This window comes from Osmerus eperlanus, chromosome 12 (genome assembly GCF_963692335.1).
Source record: "Osmerus eperlanus chromosome 12, fOsmEpe2.1, whole genome shotgun sequence".
NCBI classification, from domain to species: Eukaryota; Metazoa; Chordata; class Actinopteri; order Osmeriformes; family Osmeridae; genus Osmerus; species Osmerus eperlanus.
This window is the reverse complement of record NC_085029.1, coordinates 6907656-6927493: the sequence shown is the minus strand read 5'-3', so window position 1 is coordinate 6927493 and position 19838 is coordinate 6907656. Positions and strand designations below refer to the sequence as shown.

The 19838-nt window shown below is 41.4% G+C and overlaps 2 protein-coding genes across 4 annotated transcripts; both read right to left on the bottom strand.

Annotated features, from left to right (window-relative positions):
• Positions 1 to 2206: 2206 nt before the first annotated feature.
• Positions 2207 to 15174, bottom strand: grb7 (growth factor receptor bound protein 7). 3 transcript variants are annotated; one of them, XM_062475517.1, is made up of 15 exons: positions 15131 to 15174; positions 13410 to 13581; positions 12742 to 12868; positions 10017 to 10173; positions 9633 to 9754; positions 8806 to 8880; positions 7936 to 8067; positions 7571 to 7681; positions 7165 to 7263; positions 6495 to 6578; positions 6139 to 6258; positions 5067 to 5124; positions 4843 to 4930; positions 4440 to 4533; positions 2207 to 3743 (listed from the first exon to the last, which is right to left on the bottom strand). In XM_062475517.1, the coding sequence occupies exons 2-15, from the start codon at positions 13571 to 13573 to the stop codon at positions 3597 to 3599; spliced, it is 1578 nt and encodes a 525-aa protein (XP_062331501.1). In that variant the 5' UTR covers positions 13574 to 13581; positions 15131 to 15174; the 3' UTR covers positions 2207 to 3596. The 3 variants fall into 3 exon arrangements, with proteins under 3 accessions (XP_062331501.1, XP_062331499.1, XP_062331500.1); XM_062475515.1 differs by lacking the exon at positions 15131 to 15174 and adding an exon at positions 14888 to 15112; XM_062475516.1 differs by lacking the exon at positions 15131 to 15174 and adding an exon at positions 14888 to 15112 and having other exon boundaries at positions 8806 to 8877.
• A 1295-nt stretch (positions 15175 to 16469) lies between these two features.
• Positions 16470 to 19822, bottom strand: arf2b (ADP-ribosylation factor 2b). The gene is made up of 5 exons (XM_062475518.1): positions 19677 to 19822; positions 18177 to 18334; positions 17762 to 17872; positions 17457 to 17581; positions 16470 to 17230 (listed from the first exon to the last, which is right to left on the bottom strand). Exons 2-5 carry the CDS (start codon positions 18322 to 18324, stop codon positions 17069 to 17071), a joined length of 546 nt encoding a protein of 181 aa, XP_062331502.1. The 5' UTR covers positions 18325 to 18334; positions 19677 to 19822; the 3' UTR covers positions 16470 to 17068.
• Positions 19823 to 19838: the final 16 nt, after the last annotated feature.

The window sequence follows — 19838 nt, the reverse complement described above, 5'->3', positions numbered from 1 at the left end:
CTTAAAGGGGTAGTACCCCTCCAAGATTTGCCTTTGATCTTTGTCATGGGTTAAGGAGGACCATCTGAAGTAAGGATTTCAGTGAGCCATTTCAAAGGAAAGACTTACAATTTTGGAAGATCAGTTAAGTTGTCACATTTTCATTCAGATACATTTTAGGTTCGAAATAAGATACACATTAACGACCATACATCTTCCTGGCCTGCGAAGTGAGATGGCAGAATCGAGATTCAGGAAAAAGATCTGAGGTCTGTATTTAATTGTTTTAGAAGGGGTGTCTCAATTAATTCTAAAAACAAAGAAGGTCGAACATTCCATGGAGAGGATGATAGCATTTACAATTAAATGTTTTCTATACAGGTAGAATATAGGTAAATGTGTGCGTCTGTCTGTGTAATGAATGTGTGTGTGTTTGTGAGTGTTCGCGCATGTGTGTAGGAATACGTGCCAGGCTGGGACAGACACAACGTCAATCCTGGGTTCCAGTGGCCAGTAACTCAATCCACGATTGAAGGCTATGAATTAATGAGAAGGAGCCAGTGTGTTTTCAGGGTCAGTTCTGGAGTGCATCATATTCTGCATGAAGCGAAATGACACATACTGCTTGCAAGCTAGAGTCAGCTGTGAGAGGAAGCATGACTCTTTCCTCTTGTTCTTACTCAAAAACAGATAGGTAATGTCTCGTAAATGCCTACAAGATCGTACGTTCATAGGTATGTATTTATACTCATTGTCTTGTTCCCCAGCTGTCCAGTGGTATTTGTTTGCCCGCTGGTTAATAAAACATGATGATAAATTAAAGATGGAGTCGCCTGGCATTATGGTGTAGATGGTCTCGTACTAGTCACCAGTGAACAATACATTCTCTTTGCCTCCAAGCTGTTCTATCTCTCTCTCTCTTTCCTCTTGTGGAAATTCCACAAAAAAACGTTTAACTTAAGACAGGGGCAAAAGAACTGGATGTTCTACTTGTTACTTTAAACACTATGTAGTATATTTCAAAAGGAAAATATAACTTTTACTTACATTATCCGATTTTCTTGGAAATAAGTTTAAGAATGTCAGTGACACTATAAGCACGGAGGTTAAAAGTATTCAAAGTTATGCACAGAAAATGTCAGAGGGAGAAATATTAGAAAGAGGAAGGAGAGAGGGAGTGAGAGAGTGCAGAGAGGAATAGTGGGAGATGTGGAGAGCATGCTAAGTGTGAGAGTCTGGTGGCAGAGAAAGAGAGAGGGTCCTTCTGCTGAAAGAGAGACGGACAGAAGAAGGGTACGATAAATACAGAGAGAGAGTGGAGATGGGGAGATAATGACAGATCCATTGCTGCTCTTTGACTGCGAGAGCCACTCCTCTCTGTCTAGGTAGTTGAATAATGAATCTGGTGGCTGGCAACTATAGACATATAGTAACACTACATTCATTAGTGGGAAATAAAACTAAACATTCACAAACACAGCCCCCCAAAACACTGTATACTATATGTATAATCTATACTTGCATACAATGCCTTTTGTCTTGTCCTTGGGTTAGAACATCTACTAAGGAGAACAGGAGAAATAAGGATTTATATTCACACTGTGTGTAAAGGATATTTCACTTCACAGCAGTTTTTCCATCCCAGTTTTTCTCTTGAAGAAATGTATTTATTCAGAGGAATGATATAACAGCAAACGCCAGGTAGTGATATGCAAATTAAAGCAATCATACAGTATCTACCATCACTACATTCTTGATTGAAAACATACAATGGACCTAGACCTGGAGCTCAACATAGGATTGGATGTCAGACCATCCTCTCCTTTATGCCCCTTCATATACATGACTATCCAGGCCTTTGGGAGAAAAAAAAATGATTTCCATGGCAACCGGTCTATAAAAGGTGGGCAGGTATTTGAGTGTATGTAAAAGGTGAGCCCAGCTCACTGGTTTTCAGTCTCGCACTGACTGTTCAATAGAGAACCCAACAGGGACAAGACATGTGGGATGTGGGAAATAACATGGACCACAAACACACACACACACGCATTCTCAGCATACAGTAAGCAGTACTGAGGCAGTAAAGTACACATTGTTGGAAAATGCATCAGTGTCCTGAATTCCTGCAAACTGTAAGTTGTTCTAATGTTGTGATTTTTAGAATGCTGGTCCTTTTTTCTCAGTTGAAAATAGGTGCCTTTGTATTGTGCTCTATGCAAACAGGTAATGGCGTGCAAGTAATTTTTTTTATTATGAATATATATATTATAGGTACATAAAATACAGTTTGGTAGAATCTCACAATCTTAACCTTGGAATTCAATTGTTTGAAAAGGGGACACAAAAAGATTAACTGGCCTTGTGTATCGAATAACTTGGTGTACAAGCTTAACATCTAGCAACACTTCTTGAATATATGAAGAATGAGAGCAAGTGCAAGATTCAAAGGCATACAGTAAGTACATGTGGAATGTCATTGAAAAGAAGGCTGCTAATCCTTAAGCTTTACATGTGAACACAGCGGGACACTAAGGGGTGAAGCCAAATGCTTCTCAAGCAAAAAAAAAGTTGTAAGGCACATCAATACAGGTTTTCCCTTCACCAACAATGTGCAAATATATGCAAGTTAAGAGTGCTTTGTGTTATATTGATTTATAAGGACTTATAGGGTCCATATTTGAGAATTATACGTTCACTAAACATAAAGACACATTGAAACAAATCACCACGAATAAGCACAAAGCCCCATCTTTCAGAACACACAGAAGACTGACTATAGACATTTTAATGTACCTTTAACAACTCAGCTTCATCAGGTTTCTGTTACTGAGTGGTCGAAGAGACAAACACGTATATTTATTACTGAATTGATGAAATATTCACCATTATTTTGTATTTCTAAATAACAATCTTTTTTTCTCACTGTAGACGCCTTCTGTCAAAGTAATATTTGTACTATTCGGTGTTAAAGACTGCCCTCTAGAGGCCAAATGTTCCACAGTCCACTCAGGTTATTGTGCTAAATCAAATGACTACATCACAATGCAGTAGTATATCAGGACCACAAAGCTAGCTGTTTCAGCAAGTGCAAGCAAAATTGCCTAATTATACAGTCATCACAGGAAATACAACTCATTTATTGTAAGTGTAAAACTAGGAGACATCTTCAAAAAACAATATGGCCATAAAACTGAAAATACATCATAAAATAAGCTACAGCTGGTGGGTAGAAGGGGGTGTACTCTGATCTGCATTTCAACTATGAATAAAAGGAATGACATTCACCTGACAATTTGACCTGAAAATGAATAATTTAATTCTGTTACAGTGATTATTAACAGAATAAAACTGGATCATTTAAACATGATGAAAAAGGATCAGTTTAAAGCACAAAGGGAGGGTTCAGGCTCAGACTTCATTCACCAGAAAACAGGAAATACACAGTTGTCAGACTTAAAACCATCTTGGCTACCACAGTGGTGTTTTTTTTTATGTGTCGTCAGTCTCTAGGCTACATCCATCTAGGCTGCCGCACCATTGGTCAGTCAGAAGTACCTATGGTCCTACACAGTCTCCCTTACTGGCAAAACAGGGTTACCCAAGGACAGCAGCAGGGGTCAGAGAGCTACACAGACACAGGGATGTTTGAGGCAAACAGGGAGACTGCCTTTGTTGATCTGGTGGAACTCAACCAATTGGAGCAGGTCGATGAAGAGCGTTTCTCCGTCGTTCATGGTGTAGTAATTCCTACCTCCCTCATTACACTGTTCGGTGGGGGCGGGGGGGTGACAGGCAGGTTTTACACAATACTGTTCCGTATGATTTGCTAAACATTAAACAGCTTGTAAAGTTCCAGACAACCTCTATGTTAGTCCTCGTACAGTTCAAAAACAGTGATTATCCGTGGATGATTGTAGTAAATTCAATACAATTGAAATACAAACTATGAATACTCAGATTTGAAAAAAAAGATAAGAACTTGCAACCTCTTGATCTGATCAAATGATCACTGATACCAATTCTTCGCAGTAAAGTCTAGACAGGAACTATGAAGCTCCTTAGCTACTCAATTATTTTTATTGGGTTCTCTCAGAAAATACCCTAGAATGTTTTTATGGTGTGATGGTGTATTATGATATAAGTAAAATAAAATAAATGTAAAATTAAAAATGATCCTATATTTATAATACAAATGAATATGAATATGATTTTATTATTTAGCAGTATTTATTGCATCTGAAGACTGGAAGATTGGATTGAAGATCCGTATATGTTTATTGTTTGCACCTTCCGGCCACATTAAATTCCGTGTTTGTGTAACCTACATGGTGAATAAAACCAAATTCTGATTCTGAGATGAGTCAGTACTTAAAATGGTCAGTTGAGAAAGTGATGTATTTTGAGAAACCAAAACCAAGGACAGGAGGGAGACCAAGAAGGAGAGGGATGAAAGTACTCACAGGAATGACGAGGTAGTGTTTGGTCTTCAGCTTGTGACACAGTGAGAGGACGAAACACTGGGTGTGCTGCTGGCTTTCACGGATGAGGAACATCCTACACACAGATGAACACACACGTGTACACACACGCATCCAGAAACGCGCCAAAACCACAAACACACAAAGAAATAGCTGTGAATACTTGCCATTGTTGTCCACACAAATGATTGGGTCTCCAATGTCTACCCAACCAATATTATATTAAGTTGGAAAGGCAGCTAGAAGCAAACAATATACACTTCAAATTGATTAAAAAAAAGAAAAGAAAGGAGCAACAAAAACAAACATAAAGATACACTTAAGAAGTCAGAGGAAGGAGTGTATTGGGGGGGGGGGGGGGAGGATGAGGTAAGGATGCACTCACCCATCCACGTGTCCCTGTTCCTCTATCAGCTTTTCAGCCTCTTTTCTGGATACACCACCATGGAACCAAGGCTGGGTCCTGTGGATGGCTGACATCCACACAGAGAAAGAGAGAGAGAGAGAAAGAGAAAGAGAAAGCGGCTGAAGACCTTACTCGTTAAATGAAGGTCCACAAAGCCACAGATACATAAAAGGTATCTTAGAGTGGGTTGGTCTCCAACTTACAGGAGGGGCGTGATCCCGGGCTGGGGCTGGGAAGGCTGCACCTCAAGGCCTCTCTTCTCTACCACAGAGCAAAGACAAAAGGATCTAACTGAACTGCATTACACAATTAGAATGCACAGTAACACTAATTGTGGCACCCCCAGAGCGACAGAGCCCAAGTCGCCTCACGGCCGCCTGTTCCCTGCTCCCCCACTCCGCTGACTAGCCACATGGATGTGACTCATCAGATAGTCAGCACGGAGCTGACTATCAAAGGAGGGAGCCCGAGAGGAGGAGTCCCCTCCAGCCCGAGTGGAGGAGTCCCCTCCAGCCCGAATGGAGGAGTCTCCTCCAGCCCGAGTGGAGGAGTCTCCTCCAGCCCGAGTGGAGGAGTCTCCTCCAGCCCGAGAGGAGGGGACTCCTCCAGCCCGAGTGGAGGGGACTCCTCCAGCCCGAGAGGAGGGGGCTCAGGTCTCTGGCACCAACCGATGGGTCACTGGGCATAAAAAGTACCATATGGGCTGAAGCCTTACCGCAGGGGAGCCGTGTTCAAGTCCGCATGTTATCCCCTCTCTCCCTACCTTTCCTGTCTACCTCTAACTGTCTCTATCCAATAAGGCAGTAAAATGCCTTATTATTACTAAAAATATGTTTTACATTATTTTATTTATTTGACTGTCTACTTAATTAAGTTGGTGCTTTTTCCAGTCTTTTTGTGTCTCTGACTCATCCTGTTTGCATCTTTACCCCGTGACTCTCAGTGGTTGCCACAAGGTACGTACTTTTACACCCTAACACCCATCTAACCAAATTTAAACCATCTCTCCACCAGAGACAGATGCTGCACTGAAAAACACCACAGAGACCTATCTGGAAATCTCCTAACTGTCTTTTTCTTGTTCCTGAGGCTGTTTACACAACTCTCCTCTCTATCCTCCCTTCAGTTCTATCTTCATTACCCCTTATTGTTTTTCTACAAAAGTAAATTGTCTTGCCTTTTCATCTCATTTCATTTCATTTAATCACCTAAACCGCTCTTTATCTATGTTTATTCCTTTTTCTGACCCCCTTATCTCTACCCCTCCATCCTCACCCTCCAGGCCTGCCCCTCTTCTCTCTCTGCACTCTGGGCCTCTCTGGGGTTCTGGATCACCCGACCTCCAGCCTTCCCCGAAAAGTCCATGGCCACAAGGCTGTCCTCGGACTCACTTTGCTGACCAGCACGTGTATGCACACACACACACACACAGGGAAGATCAATGTTAGCCCACTGATATAATACAATGTAATGCATGTGATGCTCACAAACTTCAGACAATTCAAGCAATGCTTGAATTGAACAGGACTAAACATGAAGCAAACACCACACACACACACAGCAATAAATAAATGTAAATGTGGGCAGCTGTTGACTACACAGGATATTGTCCTGCCGTGTTCTTAGCTGACCTTGGTGTCTGTACACAAGGTCCCCTCTGCACACTGTGGTGTCGACTGGGACAGCTGGAAGTTGTACTGAAGCTGACTCCCATACTGTCAAAGAAGATAGAAATGTAATTATTTAAAAAGGTACAATAGGCACGATTGTTTCCGTTAAAAAGTTTGGACCCTGTAAACATGTTGTGTAAGCCAACAAGGCCCTCTGAGAGTTGTTTAGCAACACTGACAGTTCAGTGTTAGCGGAATGTCAATTTCTAATTTTGGAGCATCCCGCTACTTTCCATCCAATTATGTTCCAGAAATCCTGTTCCAGCCAATTGGCTTTAGCAAGGAGAACGTTCCTCTTTGGCGTATATTGTGAAAACACTGTCAATCAAAGTTGAAGGAAAGCGTGGAAGTTGATGCAATTTCTCATTTTGAGAAATGGCTCAAAATGAGCCGATCATACAGATTATTTTACTTTTATTATTTTAAATAACAGTTGAAGTTGAAGTGAGTTTACTTTACTCCAAAAAGTTACCTATTGCAGCTTAAGTTAGAGTATGGTAACTTCATACACATCTTAAGTTCTAAGGTCTAAATGTCACGTACGAAGCATTGGTGTTGTGACAATATTTTAAACAGTTGGACAAGATCAGTACCTCAAGTGGAGGGATGTTTATGTTAAGTCTCTTCTCACCTTGAACAGTCTGAAGGCTGAGATCCAACAGGTGCGGGTTTGTTCATTCTCTGCACACAGAAGCGTTAGGTTCTGAGCACGAAATCCATCTTTACAAGGCTACAGACATGGATACACACACACACACACAAACACGTCACATAAACTCTTTGGGCCTTTGGGTATTTTATAGAAAATCACTGATTGTTTTCACAGATACATTTTCACTCTGTTGGGGTGAAAGATATAACGCTCCAGTTAAGAACAGAAACAGCTTGACACATAATATTGTGCAAATACTGTTAACACAAACAATGCATGTACAGGGAGCAAATTTCATGTACAGGCAGAAACTATTCTCTGCTAAAATACTTATTTTAACATTTAGAAACATCAGCCAGGGTAATGTAACATGTTAAACTCTTACCTTGACACAGAAAGTGAAGTCAACAGGGGCTCCATAGAGCTTGCGGCTATTGGTGACTGTGTAGACAATCAAGTCCTTCAGCTCATCTAAACACTGAAGGTGGCGCGGTTCCTGCAGAAACACAGACACACATATGCGTGACATCGGAGAGATAAACAACCAAGCACACCAGCAGACAGTACATGGCCTCCAGGACATTCTCCAGCGCTATCCCTTGATGTCTTCATGATTCCATGAAGATTCCCCTTTTGACATTATTGCAACATCATCAAAGGCAGTTGCAACAGCACGGAAACAACCGTTGCCGATCGCCCAAACTTTTGTTTTCTCAATGTCTCAGTGCATTTGACCTTTGACCTGCTGACCTTGGAGGAGCCCTTGATGGAGAAGTAGAGGCCTGAGCGTCTAAGGAAGAAGAAGACCTTCTTCCAGGTCTTGCGGCTGCGCTCCTTCATATGCAGGAAGCCCTGGATCTCTGGACACGCTCCAGACATGTTCTGGGGAAAGGAAAGATGTTAGCAAAAATGTGTACAACAGAGCAGTATGTTCAATCCACAATGTCTGGTAGTTTTAGTCTCTGTGTTATTACTATCCAAGAAGAAAGAGTATACTTATGTCTTTATGTGATGTTCTTACCTTGCTTCTATAATCTTAACTGTAGCATTTTGAGATTTGATTCAAATGTAAAGTGCATTACAAATAAAATCTATTGTTATTATTATTATTATCATTTAATGCTAGCTTTTTTCTTTCGTTATAAGCTCATAAGGCTTTCATTATATTTATATTTTTACCTTTAACTGAAAGAGTACTTGTGTACAGATTTTGTATATTCACATCCTTATTGAAAACGTTAATATACAGTATGTAAGTATGTTTGCATTTTTAAGTATTTTTTTGTTTGTTTGGATTAGTAGTACGACATTTCAAACTCAGACCTAACGCAGACTTATAACGTTTTAAATTACAGCAGGATTGGGAAATGTATTTTTCAAGTTACACTTTTTTTTTTTTACAAATTTAAACAGCTTAAAATAAGAAATATTTAAATACATTGCACTAAGCTAGACAAAATGTTTGAAAAGGGGAATCTTAACGTCTTTCGGTTCATTCTGTCCCTTGCACAGCCTGTCATAGTGATTCACGTCTAGTTGATGCAGAGCTAAATTTGAACAACAGCCTTCACAGTAAGGATTGGAGGCTGAAGATGCCGGCCTCCATTTTTATTGGCTCACCTGAATAAGCTCTGATGATGTCATGCCCTTGGTGACATCAGCGCTGTCAGAGATCATGTTCTTAGGAAAGAACTGCTGTAAGTGGAGCCGGCAGTTAACAAACACATTTGTGAGGCCTAAAATGCTGGCATCCCAGTGATTTTATTCAATTCATTTCAGACAACAGACAACAATGATTTAGTAAACCAGTTTATGTGTGTTAAGGTGTTTCTGGAATAAAACTGTTTCAATACTAGAAATATTGTTAAAGGCTTGTTCGTGACAGTTATGGGTTACAACATGTGGTGGTAAGCCATTATTCAAACCAAAGCAAACGTTTACCTGGATATAACATTTACTAACACTGTAAACGCAGCTCAATCAACAAATTCAAATGCATGTGAACACTGAACAGACAAAGATGCAAAATTTACATTGTGAGTGTGAGTATACTTTATATGTGTTTGTCTGTGGGTGGGTGTCATCAGCCCTGTCAATGACGGCATGAGCAACATGATGAATGTGACAAGAACAAGATCTTAACACTGATGAGGGACTCAACCAGGAAGTGTTATTCAAGAAAGTGCCACTCCCACACTACAGACAAAATCCATGGAATACAGCCACATGCAATTCATTTTTTTCCTCAGACATGATTTCAGTCAAAAGTGTCTAGAGATTACCTGTATTTAGAATATACAGAAAGTAATGAATGTGTTATGTATGGAGTAGAAGGACATTTGGTCTCTTTGTGGGTCACAAATCCAGACGCATCTTGCCAGAACACAGCGAGACATTGCAAACTGACAGTTCCAAGACCAGAAATTGAGAATCAGGGGTTTCCTTACCATAGGTTTCCTGAAGAATTCATATTTGGCATAGTTTTTGCGGAAGACGAGCTTGGTGTCGCCCTCTGGTTGCCACCGAGCCTGCACATCCTGCACCACCTCGTGGTCCTCCAGACATCGCTCTGGGAGTTGCACAAGGGCAAGTAACTCTTTCAAAAATATTTCGGATTGGCCTGAAATCTGTGTCAATCCCTTTCTTACACACCTGACATGATAAGTCTTAGTAACAGAAATGATGATTTGAGCATATTTCATGCTCTTTGCAGTTCAGATCTTACACTGATATAGGGGCACATTCATGAGTATAGGGGCCCATGAGACAAGCATCATCTAAAGTGCCTGTTTGTTAAACTATGCTATACAGCACTAATATACTGATCTTACCCAGACCCAGGGCTTGGTGCAGCTCAATGAGAGCCCAGTTCTTCTGGTCCGAGCAGTGAGCTGTCTGGACTAGTATATCACACACCTCCCTGACTGTAGCCCCCGCGGAGACCCATAGACACCTGCTGTGACTGTCCTCTCCAAACACCTTGACAAGCTGGAAAAAAAAGAGAGATAAGGAAAAAGACACTCAAAGAGCAGGCGTTAAAGAAAGAGATAAGGCGTGAGATAAATATGAGGAAACTATTAACCCCTGAGTGAGTCACACAAGGATGCACTCAAACACAAAAAACATGCCATCCTTATCGACAATTCCCAGTTGTACACAGGTGTAAGGAGAGTACGTGGACAATGGGTAGTTATAGCAAGAGAATAAAGCAGCTTTAAAACCTGGTTCAGCCACAATGCAACTCATCAAAGGCACAACAATGTTGGGGTCTGCCATGAACCAGTCGACAGCTTTCAAACTGTCAAATATCCGCCTTAATTCTCTAAGGTCTGACATTGGAACCTCCCATTAAACTTGTTCACAATCCTAGTTTTGCTCTCCAGGACTATCTCTTTGTGGTATCCTGTCATTCACTGCTTCATACTTTCTCTTTCATAATCCACATCCAAGGTCAATCAGGTTCAACAAAAACAGCATTTTGAAAGCACTAAACATTGCCGATTGACAAATCATGAATTAATTCAGACTTGAATGACATGCTGCTCATAGGTGATTTGATTTGTTTGCCTAGTTAATAATAAATGTATTATTTTATCAATTTGAATGCACCGACAGAAACAACAAAAAAACATTCAAATTCAAGATTTTTTCGATCTCATTTTCCAAGAGCTACCTATCTAACTTAAAGGGAGGTTGAGGAGAAAAAGATAGAGAATGATACCTTATTGTATATTATAAACTCCTCAAAAAAAGTTCTGAAAAACGTTATTTCGGTCGATTTCCTTCCCTTCAGTAACAATACCAATTGGTATTGTATTTTATATAGTTGGAAAGCCTGATTAGTCACCTTTACAACGAGGTAGAACTTGTGAAGATCGTGCATTCGTGGAATGAGCAACACAGCTAACCGTGTGGGTAGCGGCCCCAAAAAAATGCCAAAATCCCCTGCAATATTCTTCTGTTGGTATTCACTCTTGTTTTGAGCTTCAAGTGGGATCAGTTTGGGCATGCTGTACGTGCCAGAGGCTGACTTGCAACAAATCCTGGTTGAGGAATGGGATGCCATCCCACAGTAGTGTGTGACCAGGCTGGTGACCAGCATGAGGAGGAGGTGCCAAGCTGTTGTGGCTGCGTATGGATCTTCCACACGCTACTAAAATGAATCAAGTGTAAAAATGGCCAATATGTGTTGTTTTTTCCTTATTACTGTGGGAGTGCGAAATCATCCAATCCACCAAGCAACTCAAAACGACAGTGAATACCAACAGAAGAATATTGCAGGAGATTTTGGCAATCTTTTTGGGGCCGCTACCCACACGGTTAGCTGTGTTGCTCATTCCACGAATGCACGATCCTTAGAAGTTGTACCTCGTTGTAAAGGTGACTAATCAGGCTTTCCAACGATATAAAATACAATACCAATTGATATTATTGAAGGGGAGGAATAATTGACCAAAATAGCGTTTCCAAACTTTTTTTGAGGAGTTTACTACATTTCAGCCACTTCTCTCCCTTTTCTTTTATTGCTTCTGCCTTACTTTGATTACTCCAGAACAGGTCTGATGGGACCTTCAAGCAGCATGGCGTAAACCCCCCCACCCCCACGCATGTGTCACCAACTGTGTGTCACCAACTGTGTGTCACCAACTGTGTTTATAGCCAACTTTGGGTTATCCTGGGGCCAACAAGGACCGGTTGACACAACTCAACACACACACACTGACGCAGCGTCTGGTTTCTCGGCCAACCCCTCACTCACGCAGACACAAACCTGTACGACCTGAAATCTGTCAATCAACAAGAACAGACTTGTTCCACTACAAGGTGACGGCAAGAACAATTATGGTTATGTATTTGGGAGCCTTGTGGCTCCCTCATTATCTTCCCAATTTGTTCATTCAGAAATGTTTTCTTGCACAAAAAAAACAGCTACTAAGCTTAGCTCTGCTGTTGAAGACCCACAACATATTACCAACCTTACTGAAAAGTATGCAGTATTAAGTATGCTATTCTAGATTACCTCAAGGCACTACAAATGCTTTAGCAATGGTGACAAAGCAGTGCAATGTCAAGGTGTCCCTGTTCATATAGGCCTAAAGAGTAGATAACCCTGTGCTGTGCAGTGGAAGGACATGAGGGGTGCGGTGTGTGCCCCGGAGTGTCTATGGCAGTGTAATAGTATGTCTGACGTTAATTACAGACAAGCAGCGCCCGGGGCATCTGCCAATCACGTTCACCCAGAATGAGCACACAGCACTGAGTCTATCACCCAATATACCCCTAATACTTTATCTTCAATCTCTGCCAGTCAATTTGAAGTGCAGGTTCATTGTGTATACCTTATACTTTTTCAGTGGACGCTTAAGGATTGGTTATAGTGAAACAGTCATTCACACCTCTGCAAATCATAACTTAGATCACACTGTTGTAAATGGTTTGTCAGTTGTATTAAATAGGCTAGCTCTAGATCTGGGAGAAACATCAGCAATTGATGGCATTTCTCAAACATCTGAGGTTGGTGAGCACTGGCTGAATGTTTACAGACAAAAAACGTACATGAGTGTTACTTGATTGAGGTGAGTGTGAACCAATCAGGACAGGGGACTGAGAAGGGCTGCAGAGCTCTGGAAAAGGATTTGGTATGGATGGGACGGAGGACGACAATGGCCTAGACCCTTTTGTTCTGCGAGAAAAAGCAGTGGAAAACAGAAAGACAAGCATTCAAAAACATTGTCTTTTTTAAATACATCCTATCCTCTGACAATATTTTTTAGCAAACATTCAAATACATTATAATGATATTTGAATCAGTGACAAAGTCAGCTTTTTGCCAATATTTGTGATTCTGTGTTTTTTTCTTGACTGTTGATTCCATCATCAGAGTATGAGTCAACAGAGTAGTGTCAATGAGTCCATTCCATACCACAGGCTTGAGTTTATTTAGTAATGCTGATAATGTTTGCATGCATGTCTATCGGGTTGGCTTTAGTGACACATTTGAATATGGAACAAAGAATTAAATATACTTTGAAAAGAAAGTTTTTGTTATCATTATTTTCAATGATGTTTAATATCAACATTTTATTTCCATCTGATTCGGAAACACACAGACCAAGGAAACCATAGAGACCAGCATATTGGATTGTGTCACATTATTTCTCTACTTCAGAACAAGACGTCTAAAAAGTTGTGTAAGTGTTTGTAGGTCTGTGTGTTAGTGGTACCTGCTTTTAGTGATAACGAGGGGCTGGGAACGTTGAACAGGAGGAGGTCTGGGTACCAGGGGAGCCAGAGTAAGGGTAGAACTGCCCAGAAGCTCTTCCTCTCCATGGTCCTGCTTACTCTCTGAGCACTCGAAGACCTCTGTCCATGGCCCTTCAACCTCCATCACATGACCTGAATGGGTTAGAAGCATGCATGCACACAGACACACACCCACTCAGTGAGTGAGGGGGCCCATAATCTAGCCGTATACAAAATTAACATAATTTACCTTAGGCGCAGATTGTTATCAAATCAGATTCATACACAACAAGCAGTATTTCCACAGAACCCACGCAAACTTGCACAGGATTATTTTATCTGTGACTGAGCGTTGAGTGTGCATGTGTATGAGTGCGCGCATGTCCATCTATATGTACACATTTGGTAGACTTTCTGGCAGCTGAATTGGTTTGACTCACTGTTGCTATGCAGAAGCTGAATAGAAAGCATGTAATGGATGAGGAAGAATGCTGGCAAGCTGCAGTTTCGAAAGGGACAAATTGTCTGGATCAGGCCAGGCAGGCAATCCTGGGTAGGGTGAAGTGTAGTAATTACCCATACCTATGTTTTCTACATAGCAAACAGTGGTGGGTGGCAGGGCCTTTTACTGAAAGTGCATACAGCAGCTTCACAAAGGCCTTTTGTATGGCAGCTCTGCCACTGTATTGGGTTAGGCTTGCTGCTCCTTATTTATGAGACAAATTAGTGTGTGGTTTGGCGTGGTGTGTTTCGGTGAGCGTGTCTTCAGCCAAAAGCACAATTGAGGTTCATCAGATCAATATCAGTGCCCTCAAGTGTTACCAGAAGTATGAGAAATGGCGAAAACGTTATATAAACATTTGTCTCATTAGCTCCTAACAAATATTTTCTTGAGATATCAACCTCTAGTCAATATAATTCTTTGTATATGTTTGAGTTTATTTGATTTTTTTTACTTTTAACTCAAGGGTTTTGTAATTCCTTTGGATATTAGTCGTCGTCTTAGCTTCAGGCAAATAATAATGAGGTCATACTGTTCTACAGAAGGTGCACACCCTGCCAATTCTATAGGGTTCAACAGTTCAGCTGAAAAGGAGACCTGACAATAAACACGGTGTATGTTCACTTTGTACCATGAATTAGTTACTGAAACACAAATGAGACATCTGTCATGTGACCCAACAAAATCAGCCACATACGAATAAACACCTTTTAAATCGTTGCTTTTGATAGAAACGTTGTGGGTGACTATAGCCCAACTAACAGCTCAGCTGGTTGTCTTGAAATGATTCACACAACAGGTAACAATAATTGACATTTTATTTAAAAAAATAAAAAATAGCTTTGCCGTAATTCACCTGTGGAGTAGGCAACAATGGCTTCAGTATCGCTCACGCACCTTGCTCTCTCGCTGTGTTGTTGCACGTCGTAAATAGAAAAATATAGAAAGAAAACTTACCCTTCATTCAGGCTGTTTTCAGGCTGTTTAGGAGGCTATCAACTGACAGTCATGTTGAAAGTACGTTGATAAAAGGACGGTAAAAAAAAAATATTACTCTACCTCTAGTAGGAATCCTATATCTGAAAAAAGCCGTGAGGACCCGCTGCTTTCTCAACAGTCAACTCTGTCCCATACCTGACTCCAGAGGGAGGAGCATAGTTGTTCCAGCTGTACAGCAAAAGGTGCGCCTTTCTCACTTACCAGCACGACGTCTTGGGATAGAACTGAACAGGTTCAGTCCTACGAAATAAATTAGCACACCATATGCCTAAACCACTCATGAACAATTTGTATTTATTTAACAAGTTTCCTAATGGAACTGTGAACATGGTTTCAATTAATTTGATCGTCAATTCTTTAACATAGCAGTTTTGTTTTAGCTTAGTTTTGTCTAAGTGTTGGATCTAAAAAATAAAAGGAGAAAAGTCTCAAGTTAACACATTCTTCACACCAGGTGTTCGGATCAAATTATAATGTTTAATGTGTTCAGGAAGCCCCACAGAAACAGTTTTGCAGGTGGAACGTGCAGAATTACAATCATTCTTGACATAAGTGCCAGCATAACACCCATTACCGCACACTGAAAAAGGGTGCTTAGCTCATAACCAGGTAGCCTCCCCCTTCTCCCGAGTCCACCGCAGTCCTTTTAGCACTGAGGATGAGGGGGACTGATACCAATACCTGCAATGATGTGGTAACTCAAGTATGAAGCATGTGTTGTGAAAAGATAGTTGCTTTTGCTATCATACCCTTTAGCTAGGTTTCCTTCATTAGCCTGAAGTCTTACATTAAGAGCCTTCATATTTGGTGCTTTCCTTCTTCCCAACCAGGAAATTAGCAAAGCAGGCTGGGTACAGCCTGCTGAGGTACTGCTGACGACCTTTTGTGAAAAACCTCATGGAACATATTAAGGTAGAAAACCAATCTAGAGCGGCTAGGCCCCTCGGGGTACACTACTTTCATATACAGGATTTGTCATACTGCTCAATTGCATTTGGTTCAGCAGTTAACAAAGACACTAGAACTACACACAAAACAATACGTAACATTTCATTGAGGAATAAAGTTTGAAGCCATTGAATAGTCAGTGAGAATTAAAGCAGCCAGTTTTGACCACCTTTGAAATGCATTGGTGACTTCATTTTACATTGTGGGCGCAACCGTTTTCATTAGTTGAACCTCTGGTATTGTGTTAAATAGGTACAATAAATCAAATCAGTCAATTAAAATGTCAAGTGTACACATTTTGAAAATGACAGTGGAAATCATGTAACATTTATTGATTTTAAATCAAAGCAAATCTGACATCTTAGGGAGTTATCCTATTGTTTGTGCTTCATGGTCTCTTGCAGGGGAAAAGGGTAGTGTTCACTGGAGAACCATTGCTAAGAATTATCTGTAATATAATAATGATATAAAAACAAACAGCATGATTTTCAAATGATGCAAAGAATGATCGAGGATGTACGGGGGGGGGGCTTCTCTGTGGTCTCTTCGATTTGCTTCAACCTGATACAGGTTACAATGCAATTCATTTCAGTTTTCTATTTTCTTTTACAGCTGGGTCAAAACAAAACACATGTTTAAATGAGCATGCTATTATTTAGTCTCTACACTGGTTGTACAAATCATGTAATATATTAAATAGCCACTATGGGGAGGGAGGGAGCTGGCACCCTTGCTCTTTCTTTGCCTAGTGAAAACCATGCTTGCTGGGGGGGTGAGTAGGAGGGTGGTAGTAAGGGGCCGTGCAAGATCGAGAGTTGGGGATAGGCTGGGCAAGGTGGTGAATCGGTGGAAGGGGGGGGGCTTGAAGAGCCAGACCACTGTTACCACAGGAGGTGTGTAAAAGGCACGCCAGGGTTACTCCCAATCCCAGCTAACGAACACAGAGACGCCTTCACACCCACACGCACGCGCACACACACCCGACTGCAAACACACAATAAAACACACAGGAGCAGCACAGGCTAAAACCCCGTGAGGATGGATGAGGAGAGAAAGAAGATTGGGGAGGGGGGTCGTTATGTGAAACAGACCAGAATGGAGAGGGAACTGGAGGGCTAGGGGCTTGAAACCGATGCTGCCATTGTGTCAGACAGAGAAATAATAAAACAAAAAACAAATAGGTGGAATGGATCATTTCTGGTTCTTCAGCTGGTTGGACAGCCAGTCCAGGCCCTCGTACAGGCCGTCCCCGCTGGTGGCGCAGGTGGCCTGGATGTACCAGTTGCGCTGGCGGAGGGAGTGCAGGCCCAGCTTGTCTGTGATCTCTGCAGCGTTCATGGCATTAGGAAGGTCCTGAAGAAAATAAAAAATAAATCTGTCAAATATGCAGTAGTGCAGACTAAATTAATTGAGCTCTGTATCTAAATCTTTTCAAATTGAGTAACACGCAAGGAACAGGAAAAAAGCAAGGTAAGTGAGTATCACAGAAACACTACACACATACAGTTCGAATGGGGTCCCCATTATCCCAGAGGATGATATAATCAAGGGATATGAAACAGACAGCGCTACAACTCACCTGTTTGTTTGCGAAAACGAGCAGCACAGCGTCTCTCAACTCGTCCTCGGCGAGCATTCTTGCCAGCTCCTCCCTTGCTTCGTTCACTCGCTCCCTGTCGTTGCTGTCCACCACAAAGATGAGTCCTGGGGAGGAGAACCGCGGTCACATGGTTGGAAAGCGTCAAACATTGACTGAACTTATTTTTATGAAGTTCATGAAAATACACTCCTATCAGGGGGGCTGAGGAAACAGGGCGAGTTGGAATTCCGTAAAAGGGGAAACCTGTTTTATAATTATTACCTGCGGGGAGTTTAGTGTCTCACCTTGAGTGTTCTGGAAGTAGTGGCGCCACAGTGGCCTGATCTTGTCCTGACCGCCGACGTCCCACACTGTGAAGCTGATGTTCTTATATTCTACCGTTTCAACATTAAAACCTATGATGAAAAGATAAAGAGTTAGTTACCCACAGAACTTCTATTAGCCTATGCAATAGATTGATTTAATTCAATCCACTCCTATTGTCACCAATATTTTTGCTGATGTGTCTCATGCAAAAGTTCTGAAAACAACAAACCAGGGAATTTTCACGTGGCAGGGAAGGTCATCAGTCAAGGTTACTACCGTTTTTTTTTTACAGTTAATAAACTAGGCCAGGTCTGCATTGCAATACTCATAAGACAATGAGTGGTGGTGCAGTAAAAGCTCTATAGTTAAGATGCAAGACTGAATGATCCTCACCAATTGTGGGAATGGTGGTGACTATCTCTCCTAGTTTGAGTTTGTACAGGATGGTTGTTTTCCCAGCAGCATCAAGTCCCACCATGAGAATTCTCATCTCCTTCTTGCCAAATAGGCCCTTGAACAGGCTTGCAAACATATTCCCCATGGTGGTAAATCTGTAAATGAAGAAAGATACATTCTAGTGAAGGCAACTAAACAAGTATTTGAATAACATCGTATGCTGATTGTGGGACAAAGTGAAAATAACAAACGTCACTGATATGAATGTAATCGTGAATTACGTTTTTCAACAGCTAACTACAACCACTACTATTGGGTCATTTCTTGATTCTGTTAGTGATATCGACCTGTCCTGTCTAAATACCCTACAAGCAACTTTAAAAAAGAAAAAAATAAGCCAACTGAACTGTTCATTACATCTTGCGGTTATAAAGCAGTAGGATCTAGGCTATGTGCATCCTTAACGTTACCTTGGTTTCGAACCCTTCTCCATATTGTTATATAGTACAGCTAGCAAGCTAACTCATTCTAAAAGTTAAATCGGCCCACAAAACAAGCTGCAATGACAACTCTAACAGTAAGTGGTTAAATACGTGCGTTTTAATCGTAGACATGTTTTTAGACCATATGTTCATAAGTCTTCGCTTGCTATATTCCTTCTGCAGCGCAATAACAGTATGGTGCATTTAGCCAACATGCATATCCGGCAGAGCCAGTGCAACCTCGCTGGCTAGCCATCACTCTGTTTGTAGCATAGTGTATGCGGAGCAGCCGACAGGGATTCTTATCTATGCGAGCTAAGCTGCCTTCAACAATCTAGCTATACAAACAACGGAAATACGAGCTTTGCTATCTAAACTAGCACTAACCAGCAGGTGATTCACCGGCTAAATTAGGCCTATCTAGTTCACAGGCAAGATTGACTTCGCACTAGACGCGCGTTAAATTAGGACACCGTAATTCAAATGTGATATTCTAGAATAGCTTGCTACTCGTTTTAATTGTTTTGAACGATTAACAATCCGTGGCTGACGAGTAATGGAGTAGGGCGTATGCTGGTAGCATAACCAAAAAGCTAGCTAGATTAGCTAGCTAGTCCGTCTCGGACGCAGTAGCTAGTGCTGCTAGCTAGCTCAGCCATCATCTCTGACAACTTGTCTTAACTAGATATCATTGGGTTTGTCACCAAGAAGATTGCATAGTCAATTAGACGATGCCAACAAGCCGTGGGTATTTAACTATGTATTTACACTCAGTTAGCTAGTAATGCACGTACTGTAGCTGGGGTTACCGGCCCCTAACGTTCCGATTGCTAGCTAGGCTAAATCTAGCAGCTGATGATAATGGCTAATGCCGCGTCAGATGTAGCCAGAGGAAATGTGACGTCATTTCAAAAACGTATAACGGGGAAACGAGTCGTGTGGGATCAATTGTGGCTAGGTCAGATACGAAATATGTACCTTACAATTACAAAACGGTATTTCAACGCATATTTACCTTAGAAAGACGGCGTCTAGACCTTTCACTTCTTTTCCACTGTCACTCCAAAATGGCGTTTTGCGCAACTCGACAGCGAAACCGGCGTTTGGGAACTTCCCACTAAGACATCATCCAATCATATCATCCACTATGCGAACGAGTCCATGCCTTCTCATCACA

Coding starts and splice junctions, on each gene's coding strand:
- grb7 (XM_062475515.1), bottom strand. Junction 9,755..10,016: donor GCACCAAGCCCTGGGTCTGG/GTAAGATCAGTA, acceptor TGCAACTCCCAG/AGCGATGTCTGGAGGACCAC. Junction 8,881..9,632: donor AATTCTTCAGGAAACCTATG/GTAAGGAAACCC, acceptor CTCCACTTACAG/CAGTTCTTTCCTAAGAACAT.
- arf2b (XM_062475518.1), bottom strand. CDS start 18,324: ATGGGGAATATGTTTGCAAGCCTGTTCAAGGGCCTATTTGGCAAGAAG. Junction 17,873..18,176: donor CACCACCATTCCCACAATTG/GTGAGGATCATT, acceptor TTTTCATCATAG/GTTTTAATGTTGAAACGGTA. Junction 17,582..17,761: donor CTACTTCCAGAACACTCAAG/GTGAGACACTAA, acceptor TCTCCTCCCCAG/GACTCATCTTTGTGGTGGAC.